Source organism: Triticum aestivum, chromosome 6A (assembly GCF_018294505.1).
Source record: "Triticum aestivum cultivar Chinese Spring chromosome 6A, IWGSC CS RefSeq v2.1, whole genome shotgun sequence".
NCBI classification, from domain to species: Eukaryota; Viridiplantae; Streptophyta; class Magnoliopsida; order Poales; family Poaceae; genus Triticum; species Triticum aestivum.
In genome coordinates, this window is record NC_057809.1 from 86,577,942 (window position 1) to 86,602,242 (window position 24,301).

General features: G+C 45.6%; 2 protein-coding genes across 2 annotated transcripts; one reads left to right on the forward strand and one right to left on the reverse strand.

Annotated features, from left to right (window-relative positions):
- Positions 1-259: 259 nt before the first annotated feature.
- Positions 260-2,850, forward strand: LOC123132213 (putative FBD-associated F-box protein At5g56440). Its single transcript, XM_044551987.1, has 3 exons — positions 260-1,457; positions 1,567-1,710; positions 1,959-2,850. The coding sequence occupies exons 1-3, from the start codon at positions 375-377 to the stop codon at positions 2,532-2,534; spliced, it is 1,803 nt and encodes a 600-aa protein (XP_044407922.1). The 5' UTR covers positions 260-374; the 3' UTR covers positions 2,535-2,850.
- Positions 2,851-3,630: 780 nt separating this feature from the next.
- Positions 3,631-6,530, reverse strand: LOC123132214 (AP-4 complex subunit sigma). Its single transcript, XM_044551988.1, has 4 exons — positions 6,267-6,530; positions 5,974-6,060; positions 4,098-4,166; positions 3,631-4,012 (listed from the first exon to the last, which is right to left on the reverse strand). The coding sequence occupies exons 1-4, from the start codon at positions 6,405-6,407 to the stop codon at positions 3,878-3,880; spliced, it is 432 nt and encodes a 143-aa protein (XP_044407923.1). The 5' UTR covers positions 6,408-6,530; the 3' UTR covers positions 3,631-3,877.
- Between the last annotated feature and the right edge of the window lie 17,771 nt (positions 6,531-24,301).

Below are 24,301 nucleotides of genomic sequence, written 5' to 3' on the forward strand. Positions count from 1 at the left end.
TAATTTTGAAGGCACGACATTTTACATATTACTGTAGCTGTATATGAGCTGAATTTTAGGTATCACATTATTTTCCTATAAATTCCCATAAATCATGGGATTTAGCATACACAACAAGAAATTTAAAAAAAACTAGCTATTAATATTAGTTGCGTCGCTACTGTTCACAGATGAATTTACTATCTATTTGATCTTTTGAAATTGAAATTTTGGTTCACAAGTTCACAAGGCAGACCAAAAAGAGCCCCGTACACCACCCACCCACACCCACTACCGCCAGTCCACCGCGGTCCACGGCATCCCACGCCAGACCCCATTCCTTCAGCCTGCTCGCCTCGTGCCCGCCGACAAAACCCTAGCCGGGATCCGCCGCCATGGACGCCGCCGGAGGGGGAGGAGGAGGAGGAGGAGGATTTGCGAACTACGCCGAAATCGCGGCGCACTTCAACAATCTGACACTGGCGGTCCTGTCCGCGCAGGACCGCATCGATTCCATCGTCCCCTACCTCATCTCCCTCCTGCCCGTACCCTTCGTCCCCGCGCCCGACGCCGACGACTCCTCCAACTCCGACGACGACCACTTCTCCCTCACCTCCTCCGACTCCGAGGACGACGTCGCCGACGACCGACCCGCTGCCGTTCCGGCGGCGCAGGACGATGACGGCCAGGACCACATCAGCCGCCTCCCGGACGACCTGCTCTCCAACATCATCTCCCGCCTCCCCACCAACGAAGCCGCGCGCACCATGGTCCTCTCCACCCGCTGGCGCGGCGTCTGGGCGGCGACCCCGCTCCTCGTCGACGACGCTCACCTCAGGGCCGCCGACGGGCTCTGCGAGCTCCGCTCCGTCTCGCGCTGCGTGGCCGCTCACCCGGGCCCCGTCCTCGCCGCGCGCGTCACCCGCCTCTCCTTCTACCAGCACGAGTACGCGCTTCAGCAACTGATTGCCAACCTTGCCGCGAGGAACATCCAGGACCTCATCCTCTTCAACCGCCCCTGGCCGCTCGACCTGCCGCTCCCCGACGATATCCTCAGCTGCGCCTCCCTCACCCGCCTCTACATCGGTCTCTGGCGATGGCGCTTCCCAGACACGACCGCCAACTCGCCTGCCTTCCCCAACCTTCAGGAGCTCGGCCTTTTCCACTCCATCATCGAGGACAGGGAAGTCGATGCCTTGCTCGCGCATTGCCCCAAGCTGAAGATCCTCTCCTTTGCCATGGCGTACAACTTCCCTTCTTGCCTCCGCATCAGGTCCCGCAGCCTCCGTATCGTGGTCGAATGGCTATGCAGCTTCGACGAAGTCATCGTCGAGGATGCACCCTGCCTGGAGCGCCTGTTCTTCGAAAGCTTTTCCGACCGGAGGCCCGTCAAGATTGTCCACGCACCCAGGCTGGAGGTTCTCGGTTTCTTAGACCTCCAGCTCCATGCGCTCGAGATTGGCGGCATTGTCATCAGGGTAACTATGTCTTGTAACTTATGTGATCTGCACTTAACATTCACTACGGTATTGTGCTACCAAACAGATTTCTCATGTTATTTAATTTGCCTCAATGGCTCAATGGCAGGCTGGGATGAATGTGAGAGCTAGCGCCATGCTGCCAAGTTTGAAGATACTGGCTGTGAAGGTGCGGTTTTCGCATGCCACGGAGGCTAAGATGCTGCACACCCTACTCAGATGCTTTCCTCGCCTTCAGACGCTCCACGTCATGGTAGTATCCGCGTCATATTGATATCTGTTCACCCCTTATACTTGGTTATGGATTGCGAGTTGCGAGTTGCGAGTTGCGACTCAAGACGATAATATGCATGGATGGATATCAGCTTATTCCAGTACTACTTGTTTATTGCTGTATATTGCACATTGATAATCTAGATATCTGTTCTAGCACTTCTAGTTGTACTTTGGTGCAATTTGAGGATTGATTTGCTAAACGCTGACATTTTTTTCTTGGCTCAGTTCCAGTCCATTGGATCCAGGTCACCTGATAGTGTTGATCGTGCTGACTTCTGGCAGCCCATGGGCACATGCGATTGCCTTGAATCTCATCTGGAGACGCTTGTCCTCCACGGCTTCCAGGGCCTTGAATGTGAGCAGCTGTTCGTCAGTTACATACTTGAGAAGGGGAAGGTGCTTAAGACCCTGAGCGTTGTTTGTGTTGACAGTGAGGATGTAGGAGTAGAGGAAGGCCCTGTCTCAGATTCTGCTGATGAGAGCAATGTGTCATCTGGCGGAAGAAGTAACAGTGATGATGTGGTAATGGAGGGAGGCCTGATGTCAGGTTCTGTTGATGAGGGCGATATATCATCAGGCGGAAGCAGTAGCAGTGATGGTGTGGTAATGGAGGGAGGTCCGATGTCAGGTTCCATTGGTGAGGGCAATGCGCCATCAGGTGGAAGCAGTGGCAATGATATGATTTATTTTTGTCCGGCCGCCTCTCGCTGGAGCTTTCAGAACGCCATTGACTTGTCAGTGGAGGATCCTTTCTGTGTGTTGTTGAGGCAGGCCCGGATCACTTATGTTGCTGTGGAATGAGACGGTGTGGTAGTTTCTGTTTTTGACGATGGTGCTTATGATGGCCGTATTTTGACACTTGTCTAGGATGTCTTAGTTACTTGTTTCCTCATCATTTTGTGGTGAACTGAGAAGGTAGACTGAGCCCATGAAGGCCTGGAAGCTAGTTTTACTAGTAGTATGTTGCACTCTTGAGTTCTCTATTGGGGAGACTAGTAGGATTCTGAGCTGTGGAAGCACCCTGGCTGCATATTGTTTTGAGTCTTTACTTTTCCCCTGTATAGAAGTACCTATCAGATGCACAATCTATATCAACTGATATCCTGATGTTATTCCACGTTTTTCCTTTGCTGCTAAGTTGATAATCTGCCTAGTTCCTGGAATGCAAACTGGTTTACTAACCCGATATTATTCATCTGTGCGACGAACCATACAAATGAGGTTGTTTTGTTGCTGATTCGGAAGCTATGGTGGAAAAAATCCACGCATTTTCAGGCTGGGTTTGGAATTTGTGGCTGCCACTGTTTTCCAAAACTATGCTTGCATTTACATTTGTATAAGCAACAAAGACACGGTGTGCTTCCCTGTTTTTTTTTTCAAAATTTTAGTAAATAAGTTGGTGAACATTTTAAGGTACCACGAGTGTTGTGTGGTGCTGTCACTTGCGTGTACCCTCGAACCTATGTTAGCTCCGAAAATGAATGAAAACTGGAGTAGTTGTGATCACTCTGTCTAATCAAAGACAAGGATACAGTCCGAGTGGGGAATGCCAATTGTTCGAAAATACAGTTTGGGTGCCCAGGATATGTTGGCTACTTGCCCAGATCCTCCTCCGCTCAGGATTCAGGCCAGAGCAGCAACATAGCTGAGCTGCATTCACGAACGTGAAAAGACAGAGTAGAAGACAGAGGAGGCGAGCGTTGCGACGGTGGCGGGCAGCAGGCGCACGTACAGCAAGGATATTCTGCAAAAATATGCTCAAGTGATCAAAAAGGGGTGGCCAACTCTCATCTGGTCCGCCCCCCTAACATCTGGTGGTTCTGGTTGGAAGTTTTCAGGTTTTCATAAAATTCATGCAGTGACTCATGTTTCATGCGCAGCAATTGCACCAAGTCTGTTAGAACAAGCAGCACGAGCACTATTATTTTACAGAACTGTAGTTACAGGTAAGAACTGACAAGTAAAATGACGGGGTCTTCATTCTCAACATTACAGGACATTTCACATTTTCCAGTCGGGTGAACACAGCCACCCATGCATACAGCACTTGTCTGGCATTTCTCCCCACACAAAGGGCGAATCTATGGCAAAGGCGGGAGGAAAAGGCTAAGCATCACATAGGCGCTCTTGAGTTCACACACTATTTACAAGGTTTTCTCCATAAGCTGGATGGGCGCCAATATGTTCTGTTTGCTCGTCTCCACGATGCAGCCATTCATCACCATCTCTTCGAGCATGAAGTGGACTTTCTCCAGATGGAACATGATGTCAAGCTCACACTGGCACGAACGGACGTAGCATTAGCGATAATAATTATGTGAGTGTATCTTCACAATACTGAATCATTGGGGTATTTGAGCTTACCACGTTGCCAAAGTGGCGGTCCATGGTTTCCACCAGAAGATGTATGAATTCGAGGATGGCTAACTCATTCTGTCAAAATAGATGCAGCCAAAATATTGTCAGCAGACTCGAGGTAGAGATACATAGGCAGAGTTGTCATCGTTCAGTATTGTTATTATCACAGATGCAGTAGAAATAACACCAATTAAGATGATATCTTTTGATGTAATTTTTTTGCTCCTTTCGGTTCAAATTTGCAATAGTCATCACTGCCAAATCGGGCAATCAAAGGATAATTCAATAGCAATACCATGGAATTCATGAAGAAAGATGACGCCAATTCACATATCTGTGCCAATGTGCAAACCCTACACTAACAGGTCTGCAACGATGCAGTTCAATAACCAGGATATGGCCATCTGCATGTTTGGAACTATATAAGAGAGAGTTAATGGTAAAATCTTTTATGACACTTTGTGCACTAAGGTGTGACTGGTTGGGTTGTATGCGCTTGGATTGCCACACTAAGTTAGTGCAAAATCCAACTTGTTTTCATCTGAAGGTAGTGTGTCATAACTTACTTCCCATTTTGTTGCAGTTAGAATCAGATTGGTGTTTTTTTTGTCGAGTTAGTTCTGAGTTCTGCCGACACACTAGGATCCAATCGAGTTCTACAGGCACCATATAGAACATGCCATGAGCTGGTTCTAAGGTATCAACTTAAGGATAAAGATTGTACATTTTTCCCTAAGCAACTGAGCAATCCTAGCTTGAATATTACGTGGGGTGATTCTTCTAGTATATCTCTCGTTTCAGTGATTTAATTTCCTTGGGTTCAAGGCTTCTGCGCCTAGCCCACAGCATGACATTTCCCAATAAATTTCCAAAATAAAACCGATGCCTTCAAGATCTACAATTTCCTACCAAAGATATTTTGAAACATAGAAGATGGCAAGGGCCAAGCAAGTGTCAAATTTCCACTGATATAAGTTTAATAAAATACCTCTAATCATCCCTCAAAGCTTTCGACTAATACATTTGTTCATCAAAAGTGTCTTATATTTTGTTTTTGGATTAAGTGTGATCTCAGGAGATGTCCCCAATTGATAGGGCATTGAATGGATGAGATGATTCGCATTCTAATTTTGTGGAGGAACTTTTTAGGGAGTGTCCTTGGGGAAATGCACAATCGGGTGGCTTTAGAAGCATGTGTACAAGCTTGTAGTGAAGGACTTGATCTTGCTCGATAAGGAAATTAAATTATTCAGCAAGGTAGCAAATGGAACCCTGAACTAGCCACATCATGTGAAGTATGGAAGGCAATTTCCAGAAACTAGAAGGCGCTTGTTTTAACAATAGAGAAGAAGGAAGTGTCTGAATGTGCTGTCAATGGCATAAAACATATGCCATCAAAAGCTCGCGCATAAAAATGGTGTCCAAAATATGCTGCATAAGGGCAGGGAGCAACTACATCAGATGGCAAGGGAATCATTTAACAGAGCACAGTGATGGGCTCCACCACTCCAATGAGGGATCAAGCAGGAGTGTAATTTCGAGGACGAAAGTGGTTACTAATGTTTTCCTTGCTATTCCTCCTGGTCGTAGCAATTAGCTTCTTTAGTCAATTGTTGGGAGTTGTCCTATTAGATATACTGATCTGATGGTACCTTTTGGTAGCCCGCCTAACTTCTCTTGTGTACAATTTCTTCCAATTAGCAACAAGGGATGCAATTAAGTTCCGTCTAGCAAAGCCAGATGATTAGAGCACAGCGAACAACACATTCTCCTGAATCGACTGCATCTAGATTCGCTAAGACTATCTAATTGGTATGACCGTAATATAATACAATAATAATAAAGTTAAGAACACGGGACAGAGTGCTGGCGGAATCCGCACCTCATCGTTGTCGACGCCGACGAGGAAGAAGAGGGAGGCGTAGCGCCGGTAGACGACCTTGTAGTTCCGGTGCTCCACGAATGAGCACTGCATTGGCACAGAGTTTCCGTGAGTCAGACATGAAAATCGAGGTCAACAGCAGCCCATCCTGATCCAGATCCAAAGGAACGTCGTTCTTGATTCGGGTTCAGGACGAAGCCAGGGTTCTTGGATCTAGGAAAAGAAGAGGGGGGCGAGGACTACAGGTAGGTGTTGGATTCAGCTGGTGGGAGGATGGGAGGGGGGAGCAGTACCTGCTGGTCGGTGCGGGCGAGGCACTTGCGGACGATCTCGCCCTCGAGGGCGCGGCGCTCGTCGAGGGAGAGGTGCTCGTAGTACTGCGCCAGCCGCGTCTGCCCCTGCTTGTTCACCAGCAGCACGAACCGGATCCCCATCTCTCCGCCCTCCCCCTTCCGATCGCTCCCCGCCCAAGGCTTCTCTGCTGTATCGTTCCGTCCGAGGCTTCGTCTACGGTTCCGCCTCTTTCTGTCACCTCCTCCTCTGTTTAGGTTCTTTTTGTGGAAAAAAAGGGGTTCTCTTTAGGTTATATTTTTTTTTGGAAAAAAAATCTGCTTAGGTTCTTGTAGCAACATGAATAGTTTTTTTTAAAGATATGAATAGGTTTGGTAAATGATTCCTCACGGCCGATCGGCTAGAATTTGGGCCGGTCGCCTCGCACGTCACCCGTGTTGCACTCGCCATGTAGGTGTGGGGCATGCGCCACCGCTTCCTCTCTTACCTCTTTAGACTCGACGAGATCCACTCCGCGACGCGACCTGCCATTCCCTATCTATGTGATTTGCCATTCCCTATCTATGTGCTCTGCCAACTTAGCCATCATGGACAACAAAACTGGCGAACCCGCACTGCTGCATCCAAAAAACCCGACGAGATCCACCCTTGCACGCCCGCCCCTCCTCTTTTCTTTCTTATCCACTCCCCTCCTCGTCATGGAGCATGTCTCCGTCGCTCGCACGTAGTGATGCGACAAACCCCACGTCGCATGTTGCACGACCACCGAAGACGTGGTGCTAGAACCGACAAGGTGATGCGCTGCAAACAGTGGGTATGATGTTGGGGGGCGCGACGGTGGTGCATTGATGGTTGCAACCGGGGGTGACGGAGACACGAAACTAGCAGCTTGTTTTTTGCTAGAATCGACCGGATCATGAACTGGAACCAACATTTTTTCCCCGGGCCAAATCATTAGATTCAACAACCTGGAATACACCACGGACTCTCACAGAGCCAAACTTGTTTGTTATATTTTGAGATACTATCGTCACAAGTCAATCGTTATACCACAGAGAGTTAACGTATGCTTTTATTCCTTAGACCATGACAGTATTATAGTCACTTTTTGCCGTACAATGGACTTTGGGGTTGCTCAAACGTCATCTATAACACGGTGATCATAACAACAACTTACAGGTTCATCGGAAAGTTTGACAAGGGGCTAAATTGCTCAAGAGTGGGATTTGCTCCTCCGACGATGAAGAGATATTTTTAGGGTCCTCTCGGTGTGACAGAATTCATCATCGTTGGACAGACATAGGTGACTAGGCCACAGGGATGTCGGAACATGTCAAAGAGAAAGAAGAACAAAATTGGTAAAGAAGAGATCGTACAGTGAGCATCAGACTGACTCGATATCGATATATCTCACATGGGGTTCTATAAAGTATCACGAAGCAAAGGAAATAACACATGATAACCAAAGGTTCGCTTGAAAGACAAAGCAGGAGATGGAACCCAACCCGAGCGACCTCGCTCTCGCGAACGCGCCCGCGGCGGCGCCGCCGCCGCCCTGATCTCCTACCACCAGCCTCCCCTGCATCTGCTCTGTCCAGATCCGGGATCCTCTCCACCTTCTCTCTCCGCTTGCGTGCTTCTCTTCGCGGGGCGACACCATGGCTACTGATCCTCGACCTCAACCTGCATGAAGGAAATATGCCCTAGAGGCAATAATAAAGTTATTATTTATTTCCTTATATCATGATAAATGTTTATTATTCATGCTAGAATTGTATTAACCGGAAACATAATACATGTGTGAATACATAGACAAACAGAGTGTCACTAGTATGCCTCTACTTGACTAGCCTGTTGATCAAAGATGATTATGTTTCCTAGCCATAGACATGAGTTGTCATTTGATTAACGGGATCACATCATTAGGAGAATGATGTGATTGACATGACCCATTCCATTAGCTTAGCACCCGATCGTTTAGTATGTTGCTATTGCTTTCTTCATGACTTATACATGTTCCTATGACTATGAGATTATGCAACTCCCGTTTGCCGGAGGAACACTTTGTGTGCTACCAAACGTCACAGCGTAACTGGGTGATTATAAAGGAGCTCTACAGGTGTCTCCAAAGGTACATGTTGGGTTGGCGTATTTCGAGATTAGGATTTGTCACTCCGATTGTCGGAGAGGTATCTCTGGGCCCTCTCGGTAATGCACATCACATAAGCCTTGCAAGCATTGCAACTAATGAGTTAGTTGCGAGATGATGTATTTCGAAACGAGTAAAGAGACTTGCCGGTAACGAGATTGAACTAGGTATTGAGATACCGACGATCGAATCTCGGGCAAGTAACATACCGATGACAAAGGTACAACGTATGTTGTTATGCGGTCTGACCGATAAAGATCTTCGTAGAATATGTGGGAGCCAATATGAGCATCCAGGTTCCGCTATTGGTTATTGATCGGAGACGTGTCTCGGTCATGTCTACATTGTTCTCGAACCCGTAGGGTCCGCACGCTTAAGGTTTCGATGACAGTTATATTATGAGTTTATGAGTTTTGATGTACCGAAGGAGTTTGGAGTCTCGGATGAGATCGGGGACATGACGAGGAGTCTCAAAATGGTCGAGACGTAAAGATCGATATATTGGACGACTATATTCGGACATCGGAAAGGTTCCGAGTGATTTAGGTATTTTCGGAGGTACCGGGGAGTTACGGGAATACGAGGAAAAAACAATGGGCCTTAATGGGCCTTAGTGGGAAGGACTAGGAGGTGGCGCGCGCCCCTCCCAAGCCCAGTCCGAATTGGACAAGGGGTTTGGGGCGCGGCCCCTCTCTCCCTTCCTTCCCCTCTCCCCCCTTCTCCTAGTTGGACTAGGAAAGGAGGAAACCTACTCCAACTAGGAGTAGGAATCCTACTCCCTGGCGCGCCCCTCCTAGGGCCGGCCTCCTCCCCCTTGCTCCTCTTCATACGGGGGCAGTGGGGCACCTCTAGACACAACAAGTTGATCTTCGTGATCGTTCTCTTAGCCGTGTGCGGTGCCCCCCTCCACCATAATCCTCGATAATATTGTAGCGGTGCTTAGGCGAAGCCCTGCGACGGTAGAACATCAAGATCATCACCACGCCGTCGTGCTGACGAAACTCTTCCCCGACACTTTGCTGGATCGGAGTCCGGGGATCGTCATCGAGCTGAACGTGTGCTAGAACTCGGTGTTGGAAATATGCCCTAGAGGCAATAATAAAATGATTATTATATTTCCTTGTTCATGATAATTGTCTATTATTCATGCTATAATTGTATTATCCGGAAATCGTAATACATGTGTGAATACATAGACCACAATGTGTCCCTAGTGAGCCTCTAGTTGACTAGCTCGTTGATCAACAGATAGTCATGGTTTCCTGGCTATGGACATGGGGATGTCATTGATAACGGGATCACATCATTAGGAGAATGATGTGATGGACAAGACCCAATCCTAAGCTTAGCTCAAAGATCGTGTAGTTTGTTTGCTGTAGCTTTTCTGAATGTCAAGCATCATTTCCTTAGACCATGAGATTGTGCAACTCCCGGATACCGTAGGAGTGCTTTGGGTGTACCAAATGTCACAACGTAACTGGGTGACTATAAAGGTACATTACAGGTGTCTCCGAAAGTGTCTGTTGGGTTGGCACGAATCGAGACTGGGATTTGTCACTCCGTATGACGGAGAGGTATCTCTGGGCCCACTCGGTAATGCATCATCATAATGAGCTCAAAGTGATCAAGTGGTTGATCACGGGATCATGCATTACGGTACGAGTAAAGTGACTTGCCGGTAACGAGACTGAACAAGGTATTGGGATACCGTTGATCGAGTCTCGGGCAAGTAACGTACCGATTGACAAAGGGAATTGTATACGGGGTTGCTTGAATCCTCGACATCGTGGTTCATCCAATGAGATCATCGAGGAGCATGTGGGAGCCAACATGGGTATCCAGATCCCGCTGTTGGTTATTGGCCGGAGAGCCGTCTCGGTCATGTCTACGTGTCTCCCGAACCCGTAGGGTCTACACACTTAAGGTTCGGTGACACTAGGGTTGTAGAGATATGAGTATGCAGTAACCCGAAAGTTGTTCGGAGTCCCGGATGAGATCCCGGACATTATGAGGAGTTCCGGAATGGTCCGTAGGTGAATAATTATATATAGGAAGTGCAGTTTCGGCCATCGGGAGAGTTTCGGGGGTCACCGGTATTGTACCGGCACCACCGGAAGGGTCCCGGGGGTCCACCGGGTGGGGCCACCCATCCCGGAGGGCCCCATGGGCTGAAGTGGGGAGGGGAACCAGCCCCTGGTGGGCTGGTGCGCCCCCCCTTGGGCCCCCCTGCGCCTAGGGTTGGGAACCCTAGGGGAGGGGGCGCCTCCACTTGCCTTGGGGGGTACTCCACCCCTTGGCCGCTGCCCCCTAGGAGATCCCATCTCCTAGGGCTGGCGCACCCCCTAGGGGGCCTATATAAAGGGGGGAGGGAGGGCAGCAACACCTCACGTCTTGGCGCCTCCCTCTCCCCTGCTACACCTCTCCCCCTCGCAGAAGCTCGACGAAGCCCTGCTGTGATCACTGCTGCATCCACCACCACGCTGTCGTGTTGTTGGATCTTCATCAACCTCTCCTCCCCCCTTGCTGGATCAAGAAGGAGGAGACGTCATCCGCTCCGTACGTGTGTTGAATGCGGAGGTGTCGTCCGTTCGGCACTTGGTCATCGGTGATTTGGATCACGGCGAGTACAACTCCATCATCCCCGTTCTCTTGAACGCTTCCGCTCGCGATCTACAAGGGTATGTAGATGCACTCTCTTCTCGTTGCTAGTTGACTCCATAGATTGATCTTGGTGAAACGTAGGAAATTTTTTTGTTTTCTGCAACGTTCCCCAACAGTGGCATCATGAGCTAGGTCTATGCGTAGTTACTATGCACGAGTAGAACACAAAGTAGTTGTGGGCGTCGATATTGTCAATTTGCTTGCCATTACTAGTCTTATCTTGATTCGGCGGCATCGTGGGATGAAGCGGCCCGAACCAACCTTACATGTACGCTTACGTGAGACCGGTTCCACCGACTGACATGCACTAGTTGCATAAGGTGGCTGGCGGGTGTCTGTCTCTCCCACTTTAGTCAGATCAGATTCGATGAACAGGGTCCTTATGAAGGGTAAATAGAAATTGGCAATTCACGTTGTGGTTTTGGCGTAGGTAAGAAAACGTTCTTGCTAGAACCCTATTGCAGCCACGTAAAACTTGCAACAACAATTAGAGGACGTCTAACTTGTTTTTTGCAGCAAGTGTCATGTGATGTGATATGGCCAAAGTTGTGATGAATGATGAATGATATATATATGTGATGTATGAGATCATGTTCTTGTAATAGGAATCACAACTTGCATATCGATGAGTATGACAACCGGCAGGAGCCATAGGAGTTGTCTTTATTTTTGTATGACCTGCATGTCATTGAGAAACGCCATGTAAATTACTTTACTTTATTGCTAAACGTGTTAGCCATAGTAGTAGAAGTAATAGTTGGCGAGCAACTTCATGGAGACATGATGATGGAGATCATGGTGTCATGCCGGTGACAAGATTATCATGGAGCCCCAAGATGGAGATCAAAGGAGCTATATGATATTGGCCATATCATGTCACTATTATTTGATTGCATGTGATGTTTATCATGTTTTTGCATCTTGTTTACATAGAACGACGGTAGTAAATAAGATGATCCCTCATAATAATTTCAAGAAAGTGTTCCCCCTAACTGTGCGCCGTTGCGACAGTTCATTGTTTCGAAGCACCATGTGATGATCGGGTGTGATAGATTCCAACATTCACATACAACGGGTGTAAGACAGATTTATACATGCAAACACTTAGGTTGACTTGACGAGCCTAGCATGTATAGACATGGCCTCGGAACACAGAAGACCGAAATGTCGAGCATGAGTCGTATAGAAGATACGATCAACATGAAGATGTTCACCGATGTTGACTAGTCTGTCTCACGTGATGATCGAACACGGCCTAGTTAACTCGGATCATGTTATACTTAGATGACTGGAGGGATGTCTATCTGAGTGGGAGTTCATTAAATAATTTGATTAGATGAACTTAATTATCATGAACTTAGTCTAAAATCTTTACAATATGTCTTGTAGATCAAATGGCCAACGTTGTCCTCAACTTCAACGCGTTCCTAGAGAAAACCAAGCTGAAAGACGATGGCAGCAACTATACGGACTGGGTCCGAAATCTGAGGATCATCCTCATAGCTGCCAAGAAAGATTATGTCCTATGAGCAACGCTAGGTGAAGCACCTGCTTTCCCTGCAGAAGAAGACGTTATGAACGCTTGGTAGACACGTGCTGATGATTACTCCCTCGTTCAGTGCGGCATGCTTTACAGCTTAGAACCGGGGCTCCAAAAGCGTTTTGAGCGACCCGGAGCATATGAGATGTTCGAAGAGCTGAAAATGGTTTTCCAAGCTCATGCCTGGGTCGAGAGATATGAAGTCTCCGACAAGTTCTTCAGCTGTAAGATGGAGGAAAATAGTTCTGTTAGTGAGCACATACTCAGAATGTCTGGGTTGCATGGCCGCTTGACTCAGCTGGGAGTTAATCTCCCGGATGACGCGGTCATTGAGAGAATCCTTCAGTCGCTTCCACCGCGATACAAGAGCTTTGTGATGAACTTCAATATGCAGGGGATGGAAAAGACCATTTCTGAGGTATATTCAATGCTGAAATCAGCAAAGGTAGAAGTCAAAAAGGAACATCAAGTGTTAATGGTGAATAAAACCACTAAGTTCAAGAAAGGCAAGGGTAAGAAGAACTTCAAGAAGGACGGCAAGGGAGTTGTCGCGCCCGGTAAGCAAGCTGTCGGGAAGAAGCCAAAGAATGGACCCAAGCCCGAGACTGAGTGTTTTTATTGCAAGGGAAGTGGTCACTGGAAGCGGAACTGCCCCAAATACTTAGCGGACAAGAAGGTCGGCATCACGAAAGGTATATGTGATATACATATAATTGATGTGTACCTTACCAGTACTCGTAGTAGGTCCTGGGTATTTGATACCGGTGCGGTTGCTCACATTTGTAACTCAAAGCAGGAGCCGCGGAATAAGCGGAGACTGGCGAAGGACGAGGTGACGATGCGCGTCGGGAATGGTTCCAAGGTCGATGTGATCACCGTCGGCACGCTACCTCTACATTTACCTACGGGATTAGTTTTAAACCTCAATAATTGTTATTTAGTGCCAGCTTTGAGCATGAACATTGTATCAGGATCTCGTTTAATTCGAGATGGCTACTCATTTAAATCCGAGAATAATGGTTGTTCTATTTATATGAGAGATATGTTTTATGGTCATGCTCCGATGGTGAATGGTTTATTCTTAATGAATCTCGAGCGTAATGCTACACATATTCATAGTGTGAATACCAAACGATGTAAGATTGATAATGATAGTCCCACATACTTGTGGCACTGCCGCCTTGGTCACATAGGTGTCAAACGCATGAAGAAGCTCCATGCAGATGGACTTTTAGAGTCTCTTGATTACGAATCATTTGACACGTGCGAACCATGCCTCATGGGTAAAATGACCAAGACTCCGTTCTCAGGAACAATGGAGCGAGCAACCAACTTATTGGAAATCATACATACTGATGTGTGCGGTCCAATGAGTGTTGAGGCTCGCGGTGGCTATCGTTATGTTCTCACCCTCACTGATGACTTGAGTAGATATGGGTATGTCTATTTAATGAAACACAAGTCTGAGACCTTTGAAAAGTTCAAGAAATTTCAGAGTGAGGTTGAGAATCAACGTGACAGGAAAATCAAGTTCTTGCGATCAGATCGTGGGGGAGAATACTTGAGTCATGAATTTGGCACACACTTAAGAAAATGTGGAATAGTTTCACAACTCACGCTGCCTGGAACACCTCAGCGTAATGGTGTGTCCGAACGTCGTAATCGCACTCTATTAGATATGGTGCGATCTATGATGTCTCTTACCGATTTACCGCTATCATTATGGGGCTATGCTTTAGAGACTGCCGCATTCACTTTAAATATGGCTCCATCGAAATCCGTTGAGACGACACCGTATGAATTATGGTTTGGGAAGAAACCTAAGCTGTCGTTTCTAAAAGTTTGGGGATGCGATGCTTATGTCAAGAAACTTCAACCTGAAAAGCTCGAACCCAAGTCGGAAAAATGCGTCTTCATAGGATACCCTAAGGAAACCATTGGATATACCTTCTACCTCAGATCCGAAGGCAAGATCTTCGTTGCCAAGAATGGATCCTTTCTAGAGAAGGAGTTTCTCTCGAAAGAAGTAAGTGGGAGGAAAGCAGAGCTTGATGAAGTACTGCCTCTTGAAGCAGAGAGTAGCGCAGCTCAGGAAAATGTTCCAGTGGTGCCTGCACCGATTAGAGAGGAAGTTAATTATGATGATCAAGATACTTCGGATCAAGCTCCTACTGAACTTCGTAGGTCCACAAGGACACGTTCCGCACCAGAGTGGTACGGTAACCCTGTCTTGGAAATCATGTTGTTAGACAATGGTGAACCTTCGAACTATGAAGAAGCGATGGCGGGCCCAGATTCTGACAAATGGCTGGAAGCCATGAAATCCGAGATAGGATCCATGTATGAAAACGAAGTATGGACTTTGACTGACTTGCCCGTTGATCGGCGAGCCATAGAAAATAAATGGATCTTTAAGAAGAAGACAGACGCGGTTGGTAATGTGACCATCTATAAAGCTCGGCTTGTCGCTAAGGGTTATCGACAAGTTCAAGGGGTTGACTACGATGAGACTTTCTCACCCGTAGCGAAGCTGAAGTCCGTCCGAATCATGTTAGCAATTGCCGCATTCTATGATTATGAGATATGGCAAATGGACGTCAAAACGACATTCCTTAATGGTTTCCTTAAGGAAGAATTGTATATGATGCAGCCGGAAGGTTTTGTCGATCCTAAGAATGCTGACAAGGTGTGCAAGCTCCAACGCTCGATTTATGGGCTGGTGCAAGCATCTCGGAGTTGGAACATTCGCTTTGATGAGATGATCAAAGCGTTTGGGTTTATGCAGACTTATGGAGAAGCCTGCGTTTACAAGAAAGTGAGTGGGAGCTCTGTAGCATTTCTCATATTATATTTAGATGACATACTTTTGATGGGAAATGATATAGAACTTTTGGACAGCATTAAGGCCTACTTGAATAAGAGTTTTTCAATGAAGGACCTTGGAGAAGCTGCTTATATATTAGGCATCAAGATCTATAGAGATAGATCAAGACGCCTCATAGGTCTTTCACAAAGCACATACCTTGATAAGATATTGAAGAAGTTCAATATGGATCAGTCTAAGAAGGGGTTCTTGCCTGTGTTGCAAGGTGTGAAATTGAGCTCAGCTCAATGTCCGACCATGGCATAAGATATAGAAGAGATGAGTGTCATCCCCTATGCCTCAGCCATAGGGTCTATTATGTATGCCATGCTGTGTACCAGACCTGATGTAAACCTTGCCGTAAGTTTGGTAGGAAGGTACCAAAGCAATCCCGGCAAGGAACACTGGACAGCGGTCAAGAATATCCTGAAGTACCTGAAAAGGACTAAGGACATGTTTCTCATTTATGGAGGTGACGAAGAGCTCGTCGTAAAGGGTTACGTCGACGCTAGCTTCGACACAGATCTGGATGACTCTAAGTCGCAAACTGGATACGTGTATATTTTGAATGGTGGGGTAGTAAGCTGGTGCAGTTGCAAGCAAAGCGTTGTGGCGGGATCTACATGTGAAGCGGAGTACATGGCAGCCTCGGAGGCAGCACACGAAGAAGTATGGGTGAAGGAGTTCATTACCGACCTAGGAGTCATACCCAATGCGTCGGGGCCGATGACTCTCTTCTGTGACAACACTGGAGCTATTGCCCTTGCCAAGGAGCCCAGGTTTCACAGGAAGACCAGGCATATCAAGCGTCGCTTCAACTCCATTCGTGAAAGTGTTCAAAATGGAGACATAGAAATTTGTAAAGTACATACGGACCTGAATGTCGCAGATCCGTTGACTAAACCTCTCCCTAGAGCAAAACATGATCAACACCAGAATTCCATGGGTGTTCGATTCATCACAATGTAACTAGATGATTGACTCTAGTGCAAGTGGGAGACTGTTGGAAATATGCCCTAGAGGCAATAATAAAATGATTATTATATTTCCTTGTTCATGATAATTGTCTATTATTCATGCTATAGTTGTATTATCCGGAAATTATAATACATGTGTGAATACATAGACCACAATGTGTCCCTAGTGAGCCTCTAGTTGACTAGCTCGTTGATCAACAGATAGTCATGGTTTCCTGGCTATGGACATGGGGATGTCATTGATAACGGGATCACATCATTAGGAGAATGATGTGATGTACAAGACCCAATCCTAAGCTTAGCTCAAAGATCGTGTAGTTCGTTTGTTGTAGCTTTTCTGAATGTCAAGCATCATTTCCTTAGACCATGAGATTGTGCAACTCCCGGATACCGTAGGAGTGCTTTGGGTGTACCAAACGTCACAACGTAACTGGGTGACTATAAAGGTACATTACAGGTGTCTCCGAAAGTGTCTGTTGGGTTGGCACGAATCGAGACTGGGATTTGTCACTCCGTATGACGGAGAGGTATCTCTGGGCCCACTCGGTAATGCATCATCATAATGAGCTCAAAGTGATCAAGTGGTTGATCACGGGATCATGCATTACGTATGAGTAAAGTGACTTGCCGGTAACGAGACTGAACAAGGTATTGGGATACCGACAATCGAGTCTCGGGCAAGTAACGTATCGATTGACAAAGGGAATTGTATACGGGGTTGCTTGAATCCTTGACATCGTGGTTCATCCGATGAGATCATCGAGGAGCATGTGGGAGCCAACATGGGTATTCAGATCCCGCTGTTGGTTATTGGCCGGAGAGCCGTCTCGGTCATGTCTACGTGTCTCCCGAACCCGTAGGGTCTACACACTTAAGGTTCGGTGACGCTAGGGTTGTAGAGATATGAGTATGCAGTAACCCGAAAGTTGTTCGGAGTCCCAGATGAGTTCCCGGACATCACGAGGAGTTCCGGAATGGTTCGGAGGTGAAGAATTATATATAGGAAGTGCAGTCTCGGCCATCGGGAGAGTTTCGGGGGTCACCGGTATTGTACCGGGACCACCGCAAGGGTCCCGGGGGTCCACCGGGTGGGGCCACCCATCCCGGAGGGCCCCATGGGCTGAAGTGGGGAGGGGAACCAGCCCCTGGTGGGCTGGTGTGCCCCCCCTTGGGCCCCCCTGCGCCTAGGGTTGGGAACCCTAGGGGAGGGGGCGCCTCCACTTGCCTTGGGGGGTACTCCACCCCTTGGCCGCTGCCCCCCTAGGAGATCCTATCTCCTAGGGCTGGCGCACCCCCTAGGGGGCCTATATAAAGGGGGGGAGGGAGGGCAGCAACACCTCAAGTCTTGGCGCCTCCCTCTCCCCTGCTACACCTCTCCCTCTCGCAGAAGCTCGGTGAAGCCCTGCTACGATCACTGCTGCATCCACCACCACGCCGTCGTGCTGCTGGATCTTCATCAACCTCTCCTTCCCCCTTGCTGGATCAAGGAGGAGACGTCATCCGCTCCGTACGTGTGTTGAACGCGGAGGTGCCGTCCGTTTCGCACTTGGTCATCGGTGATTTGGATCACGGCGAGTACGACTCCATCATCCCCGTTCTCTTTGAACGCTTCCGCTCGCAATCTACAAGGGTATGTAGATGCACTCTCTTCTCGTTGCTAGTTGACTCCATAGATTGATCTTGGTGAAACGTAGGAATTTTTTTTGTTTTCTGCAACGTTCCCCAACACTCGGAGGTGCCATAGTTTCGGTGCTTGATCGGTCGGGCCGTGAAGACGTACGACTACATCAACCGCGTTGTTGTAACACTTCCGCTATCAGTCTACGAGGGTACATGGACAACAATCTCCCCTCTCATTGCTATGCATCACCATGATCTTGCGTGTGCGTGGGATTTTTTTTGAAATTACTACGTTCCCCAACAGTGGCATCCGAGCCTAGGTTTTATGTGTTGATGTTATATGCACGAGTAGAACACAAGTGAGTTGTGGGCGATATAAGTCATACTTCTTACCAGCATGTCATACTTTGGTTCGGCGGTATTGTTGGATGAAGCGGCCTAGACCGACATTACGCGTACGCTTACACGAGACCGGTTCTACCGACGTGCTTTGCACACAGGTGGCTGGTGGGTGTCAGTTTCTCCAACTTTAGTTGAACCGAGTGTGGCTACGCCCGGTCCTTGCGAAAGTTAAAACAGCACCAACTTGACAAACTATCGTTGTGGTTTTGATACGTAGGTAAGATTGGTTCTTGCTTAAGCCTGTAGCAGCCACGTAAAACTTGCAACAAACAAAGTAGAGGACGTCTAACTTGTTTTTGCAGGGAATGTTGTGATGTGATATGGTCAAGACATGATGCTAAATTTTATTGTATGAGATGATCATGTTTTGTAACCGAGTTATCGGCAACTGGCAAGAGCCATATGGTTGTCGCTTTATTGTATGCAATGCAATCGCGCTGTAATGCTTTACTTTATCACTAAGCGGTAGCGATAGTCGTGGAAGCATAAGATTGGCGAGACGACAACGATGCTACGATGGTGATCAAGGTGTCATGCCGGTGACGATGGTGATCATGACGGTACTTCGGAGATGGAGATCACAAGTACAAGAAGATGATGGCCATATCATATCACTTATATTGATTGCATGTGATGTCTATCTTTTATGCATCTTATCTTGCTTTGATTGACGGTAGCATTATAAGATGATCTCTCACTAATTATCAAGAAGTGTTCACCCTGAGTATGCACCATTGCCAAAGTTCGTCGTGCCCAGACACAACGTGATGATCGGGTGTGATAAGCTCTACGTCCATCTACAACCAGTTTTGCACGCGCAGAATACTTAGGTTAAACTTGACGAGCCTAGCATATGTAGATATGGCCTCAGAACACTGAGACCAAAAGGTCGAGCGTGAATCATATAGTAGATATGATCAACATATTGATGTTCACCATTGAAAGCTACTCCATTTCACGTGATGATCGGTTATGGTTTAGTTGATTTGGATCACGTGATCACTTAGAAGATTAGAGGGATGTCTTTCTAAGTGGGAGTTCTTAAGTAATATGATTAATTGAACTTAAATTTATCATGAACTTAGTCCTGGTAGTATTAGCATATCTATGTTGTAGATCAATAGCTCGCGTTTAGCTCCCCTATTTTATTTTTTGATATGTTCCTAGAGAAAACTGAGTTGAAAGATGTTAGTAGCAATGATGCAGATTGGATCCGTGATCGGAGGACTATCCTCATTGCTGCATAGAAGAATTATGTCCTTGATGCACCGCTAGGTGACAGACCTATTGCAGGAGCAGATGCAGACATTATGAACGTTTGGCTAGCTCAATATGATGACTACTTGATAGTTTAGTGCACCATGCTTAACGACTTAGAATCGGGGCTTCAAAGACGTTTTGAACGTCATGGACCATACGAGATGTTCCAGGAGTTGAAGTTAATATTTCAAGCAAATACCCGAGTTGAGAGATATGAAGTCTCCAACAAGTTCTATAGCTAAAAGATGGAGGAGAATCGCTCAACTAGCGAGCATGTGCTCAGATTGTCTGGGTACTACAATCACTTGAATCAAGTGGGAGTTAATCTTCTAGATAAGATAGTGATTGACAGAATTCTCTAGTCACCATCACCAAGTTAGTAGAACTTCATGATGAACTATAATATGCAAGGGATGACGAAAACAAATCCCAAGCTTTTCATGATGATGAAATCGATGAAGGTAGAAATCAAGAAAGAGCATCAAGTGTTGATGGTTGACAAGATCACTAGTTTCAAAAGGGCAAAGGAAAAAAGGGAACTTCAAGAAAAACAGCAAGCAAGTTGCTGCTCAAGTGAAGAAGCCCAAGTCTGGTCCTAAGCCTGAGACTAAGTGCTTCTACTACATAGGGACTGGTCACTCGAAGCAGAACTGCCCCAAGTATTTGGCGGATAAGAAGGATGGCAAAGTGAACATAAGTATATTTGATATACATGTTATTGATGTATGCTTTACTAGTGTTTATAGCAACCCCTCAGTATTTGATACTAGTTCAGTTGCTAAGATTAGTAACTCGACATGGGAGTTGCAGAATAAACAGAGACTAGTTAAGGGTGAAGTGATGATGTGTGTTGGAATTGGTTCCAAGATTGATATGATCATCATTGCACACTCCCTATAATTTTGGGATTAGTGTTGAACCTAAATAAGTGTTATTTGGTGTTTGCGTTGAGCATGGATATGATTTGATCATGTTTATTGTAATACGGTTATTCATTTAAGTAAGAGAATAAATTGTTGTTCTGTTTACATGAATAAAACCTTATATGGTTACACACCCAATGAAAATAGTTCGTTGGATCTCGATCGTAGTGATACATATAATCATAATATTGAAACCAAAAGATGCAAAGTTAATAATGATAGTGCAACTTATTTGTGGCACTGCCGTTTAGGTCATATTGGTTTAAAGCGCATGAAGAAACTCCATCCTGATGGGCTTTTGGGATCACTTGATTATGAATTAGTTGATGCTTGCGAACCATGCCTCATGGGCAAGATGACTAAGACTCCGTTCTTCGGAACAATGGAGCGAGCAACAGATTTGTTGGAAATCATACATACTGATGTATGTGGTCCGATGAATATTGAGGCTCGCGATAGGTATCATTATTTTCTGATCTTCATAGATGATTTGAGCAGATATGAGTATATCTACTTGATGAAACACAAGTCTGAAATATTTGAGAAGTTCAAATAATTTCAGAGTGAAGTGGAGAATCATCGTAACAAAAAATAAAAGTTTCCACGATATGATTGCAGAAGTAAAATATTTGAGTTACGAGTATGGCCATTAGTTAAAACAATGTGAAATAGTTTCACTACTCACGCCACGTGGAACACCATAGCATAATGGTGTGTCCAAACGTCATAACCGTACTTTATTAGATATGGTGCAATCTATGATGTCTCTTACCGATCTACCACTATTGTTTTGGGGTTATGCATTAGAGACAGCTACATTCACGTTAAATAGGGAACCATCTAAATCCGTTGAGACGACACCGTATGAACTATGGTTTGGCAAGAAACCTAAGTTGTCGTTTCTTAAAAGTTTGAGGTTGCAATGCTTATGTGAAAAAGTTTCAACCTGATAAGCTCAAACCCAAATCGGAGAAGTGCGTCTTCATAGGATACCCAAAAAGAAAAATGTTGGGTACACCTTCTATCACAGATCCGAAGGCAAGCTATTCGTTGCTGGGAATGGATCCTTTCTAGAGAAAGAGTTTCTCTCGAAAGAAGTGAGTGGGAGGAAAGTAGAACTTGATAAGGTAATTGTACCTTCTCCCTTATTGGAAAGTAGTTCATCACAGAAATCTGTTCCTGTGACTACTACACCAATTAGTGAGGAAGCTAATGATGATGATCACGTAACTTCAGATCAAGTTACTACCAAACCTCGTAGGTAAACTAGAGTGAGATCCGCACCAGAGTGGTACAATAATCCTGTTCTAGAAGTCATGTTACTTGACCATGACGAGCCTACGAACTATGAGGAAGCAATGATGAGCCCAGATTCCGCGAAATGGCTTGAGGCCATGAAATCTGAGATGAGATCCATGTATGAGAACAAAGTATGGACTTTGGTTGACTTGCCCGATGTTCGGCAAATCATTGAGATTAAATGGATCTTCAAGAGGAAGACGAACGCTGATAGTAGTGTTACTATCTACAAAGCTAGAATTGTCGCAAAAGGTTTTCGACAAGTTCAAGGTGTTGACTACGATAAGAGTTTCTCACTCGTATCTATGCTTAAGTCTGTCCGAATCATGTTAGCAATTGCCGCATTTTATGAAATCTGGCAAATGGATAAACAAAACTGCATTCCTTAATGGATTTATTAAAGAAGAGTTGTATATGATGCAACCAGAAGGTTTTGTCAATCCTAAAGGTGTTAACAAAATGTGCAAGCTCCAGCGATCCATCTATGGACTGGTGCAAGCATCTCAGAGTTGGAATATATGCTTTCATGAGTTGATCAAAGCATATAGTTTTATACAGACTTGCGGTGAAGCCCGTATTTACAACAAAGTGAGTGGGAGCACTACAACTTTTCTGATAAGTATATGTGAATGACATATTGTTGATCGGAAATAATGTAGAATTATTCTGCAAAGCATAAAGGAGTGTTTGAAAGGAGTTTTTTTTTCAAAGAAAGACCTCGGTGAAGCTGATTACATATTGAGCATCAAGATCTATAGAGATAGATCAAGACGTTTGATAAGTTTTTTCAATGAGTACATACCTTGACAAGATTTTGAATTAGTTCAAAATGGAACAGTCAAAGAAAGAATTCTTGCCTGTGTTACAAGGTGTGAAATTGAGTAAGACTCAAAGCACGACCACGGCAGAAAATAGAAAGAGAATGAAATTCATTCCCTATGCCTTGGCCATAGGTTCTATAAAGTATGCCATGCTGTGTACCAGACCTATTGTATACCCTACACTAATTTTGGCAAGGGAGTACAATAGTGATCTAGGAGTAGATCACTATACAGCGGTAAAAATTATCCTTAGTGGAGTAAGGATATGTTTCTTGATTATGGAGGTGACAAAAGGTTCGTCGTAAAAGGGTTACGTCGATACAAGTTTTGGCATTGATCCGGATGACTCTAAGTCTTCATCTGGATACATATTGAAAGTGGGATTAATTAGCTAAAGTAGCTCCGTGCAGAGCATTGTAGACATAGAAATTTTAAAAATACTTACGGATCTGAATATGACAGACCCGTTGACTAAAATTATCTCACAAACAAAACATGATCACACCTTAGTACTCTTTGGGTGTTAATCACATAGCGATGTGAACTAGATTACTGACTCTAGTAAACCCTTTGGGTGTTGGTCACATGTGGATGTGAACTATGGGTGTTAACCACATAAAGATGTGAACTATTGATGTTAAATCACATGGCGATGTGAACTAGATTATTGACTCTAGTGCAAGTGGGAGACTGAAGGAAATATGCCCTAGAGGCAATAATAAAGTTATTATTTATTTCCTTATATCATGATAAATGTTTATTATTCATGCTAGAATTGTATTAACCGGAAACATAATACATGTGTGAATACATAAACAAACAGAGTGTCACTAGTATGCCTCTACTTGACTAGCCTGTTGATCAAAGATGGTTATGTTTCCTAGCCATAGACATGAGTTGTCATTTGATTAACGGGATCACATCATTAGGAGAATGATGTGATTGACATGACCCATTCCATTAGCTTAGCACCCGATCGTTTAGTATGTTGCTATTGCTTTCTTCATGACTTATACATGTTCCTATGACTATGAGATTATGCAACTCCTGTTTGCCGGAGGAACACTTTGTGTGCTACCAAACGTCACAACGTAACTGGGTGATTATAAAGGAGCTCTACAGGTGTCTCCAAAGGTACATGTTGGGTTGGCGTATTTCGAGATTAGGATTTGTCACTCCGATTGTCGAAGAGGTATCTCTGGGCCCTCTTGCACATAAGCCTTGCAAGCATTGCAACTAATGAGTTAGTTGCGAGATGATGTATTACGAAACGAGTAAAGAGACTTGCGGGTAACGAGATTGAACTAGGTATTGAGATACCGACGATCGAATCTCGGGCAAGTAACATACCGATGACAAAGGGAACAACGTATGTTGTTATGCGGTCTGACCGAAAAAGATCTTCGTAGAATATGTGAGAGCCAATATGAGCATCCAGGTTCCGCTATTGGTTATTGACCGGAGACGTGTCTCGGTCATGTCTACATTGTTCTCGAACCCGTAGGGTCCGCATGCTTAAGGT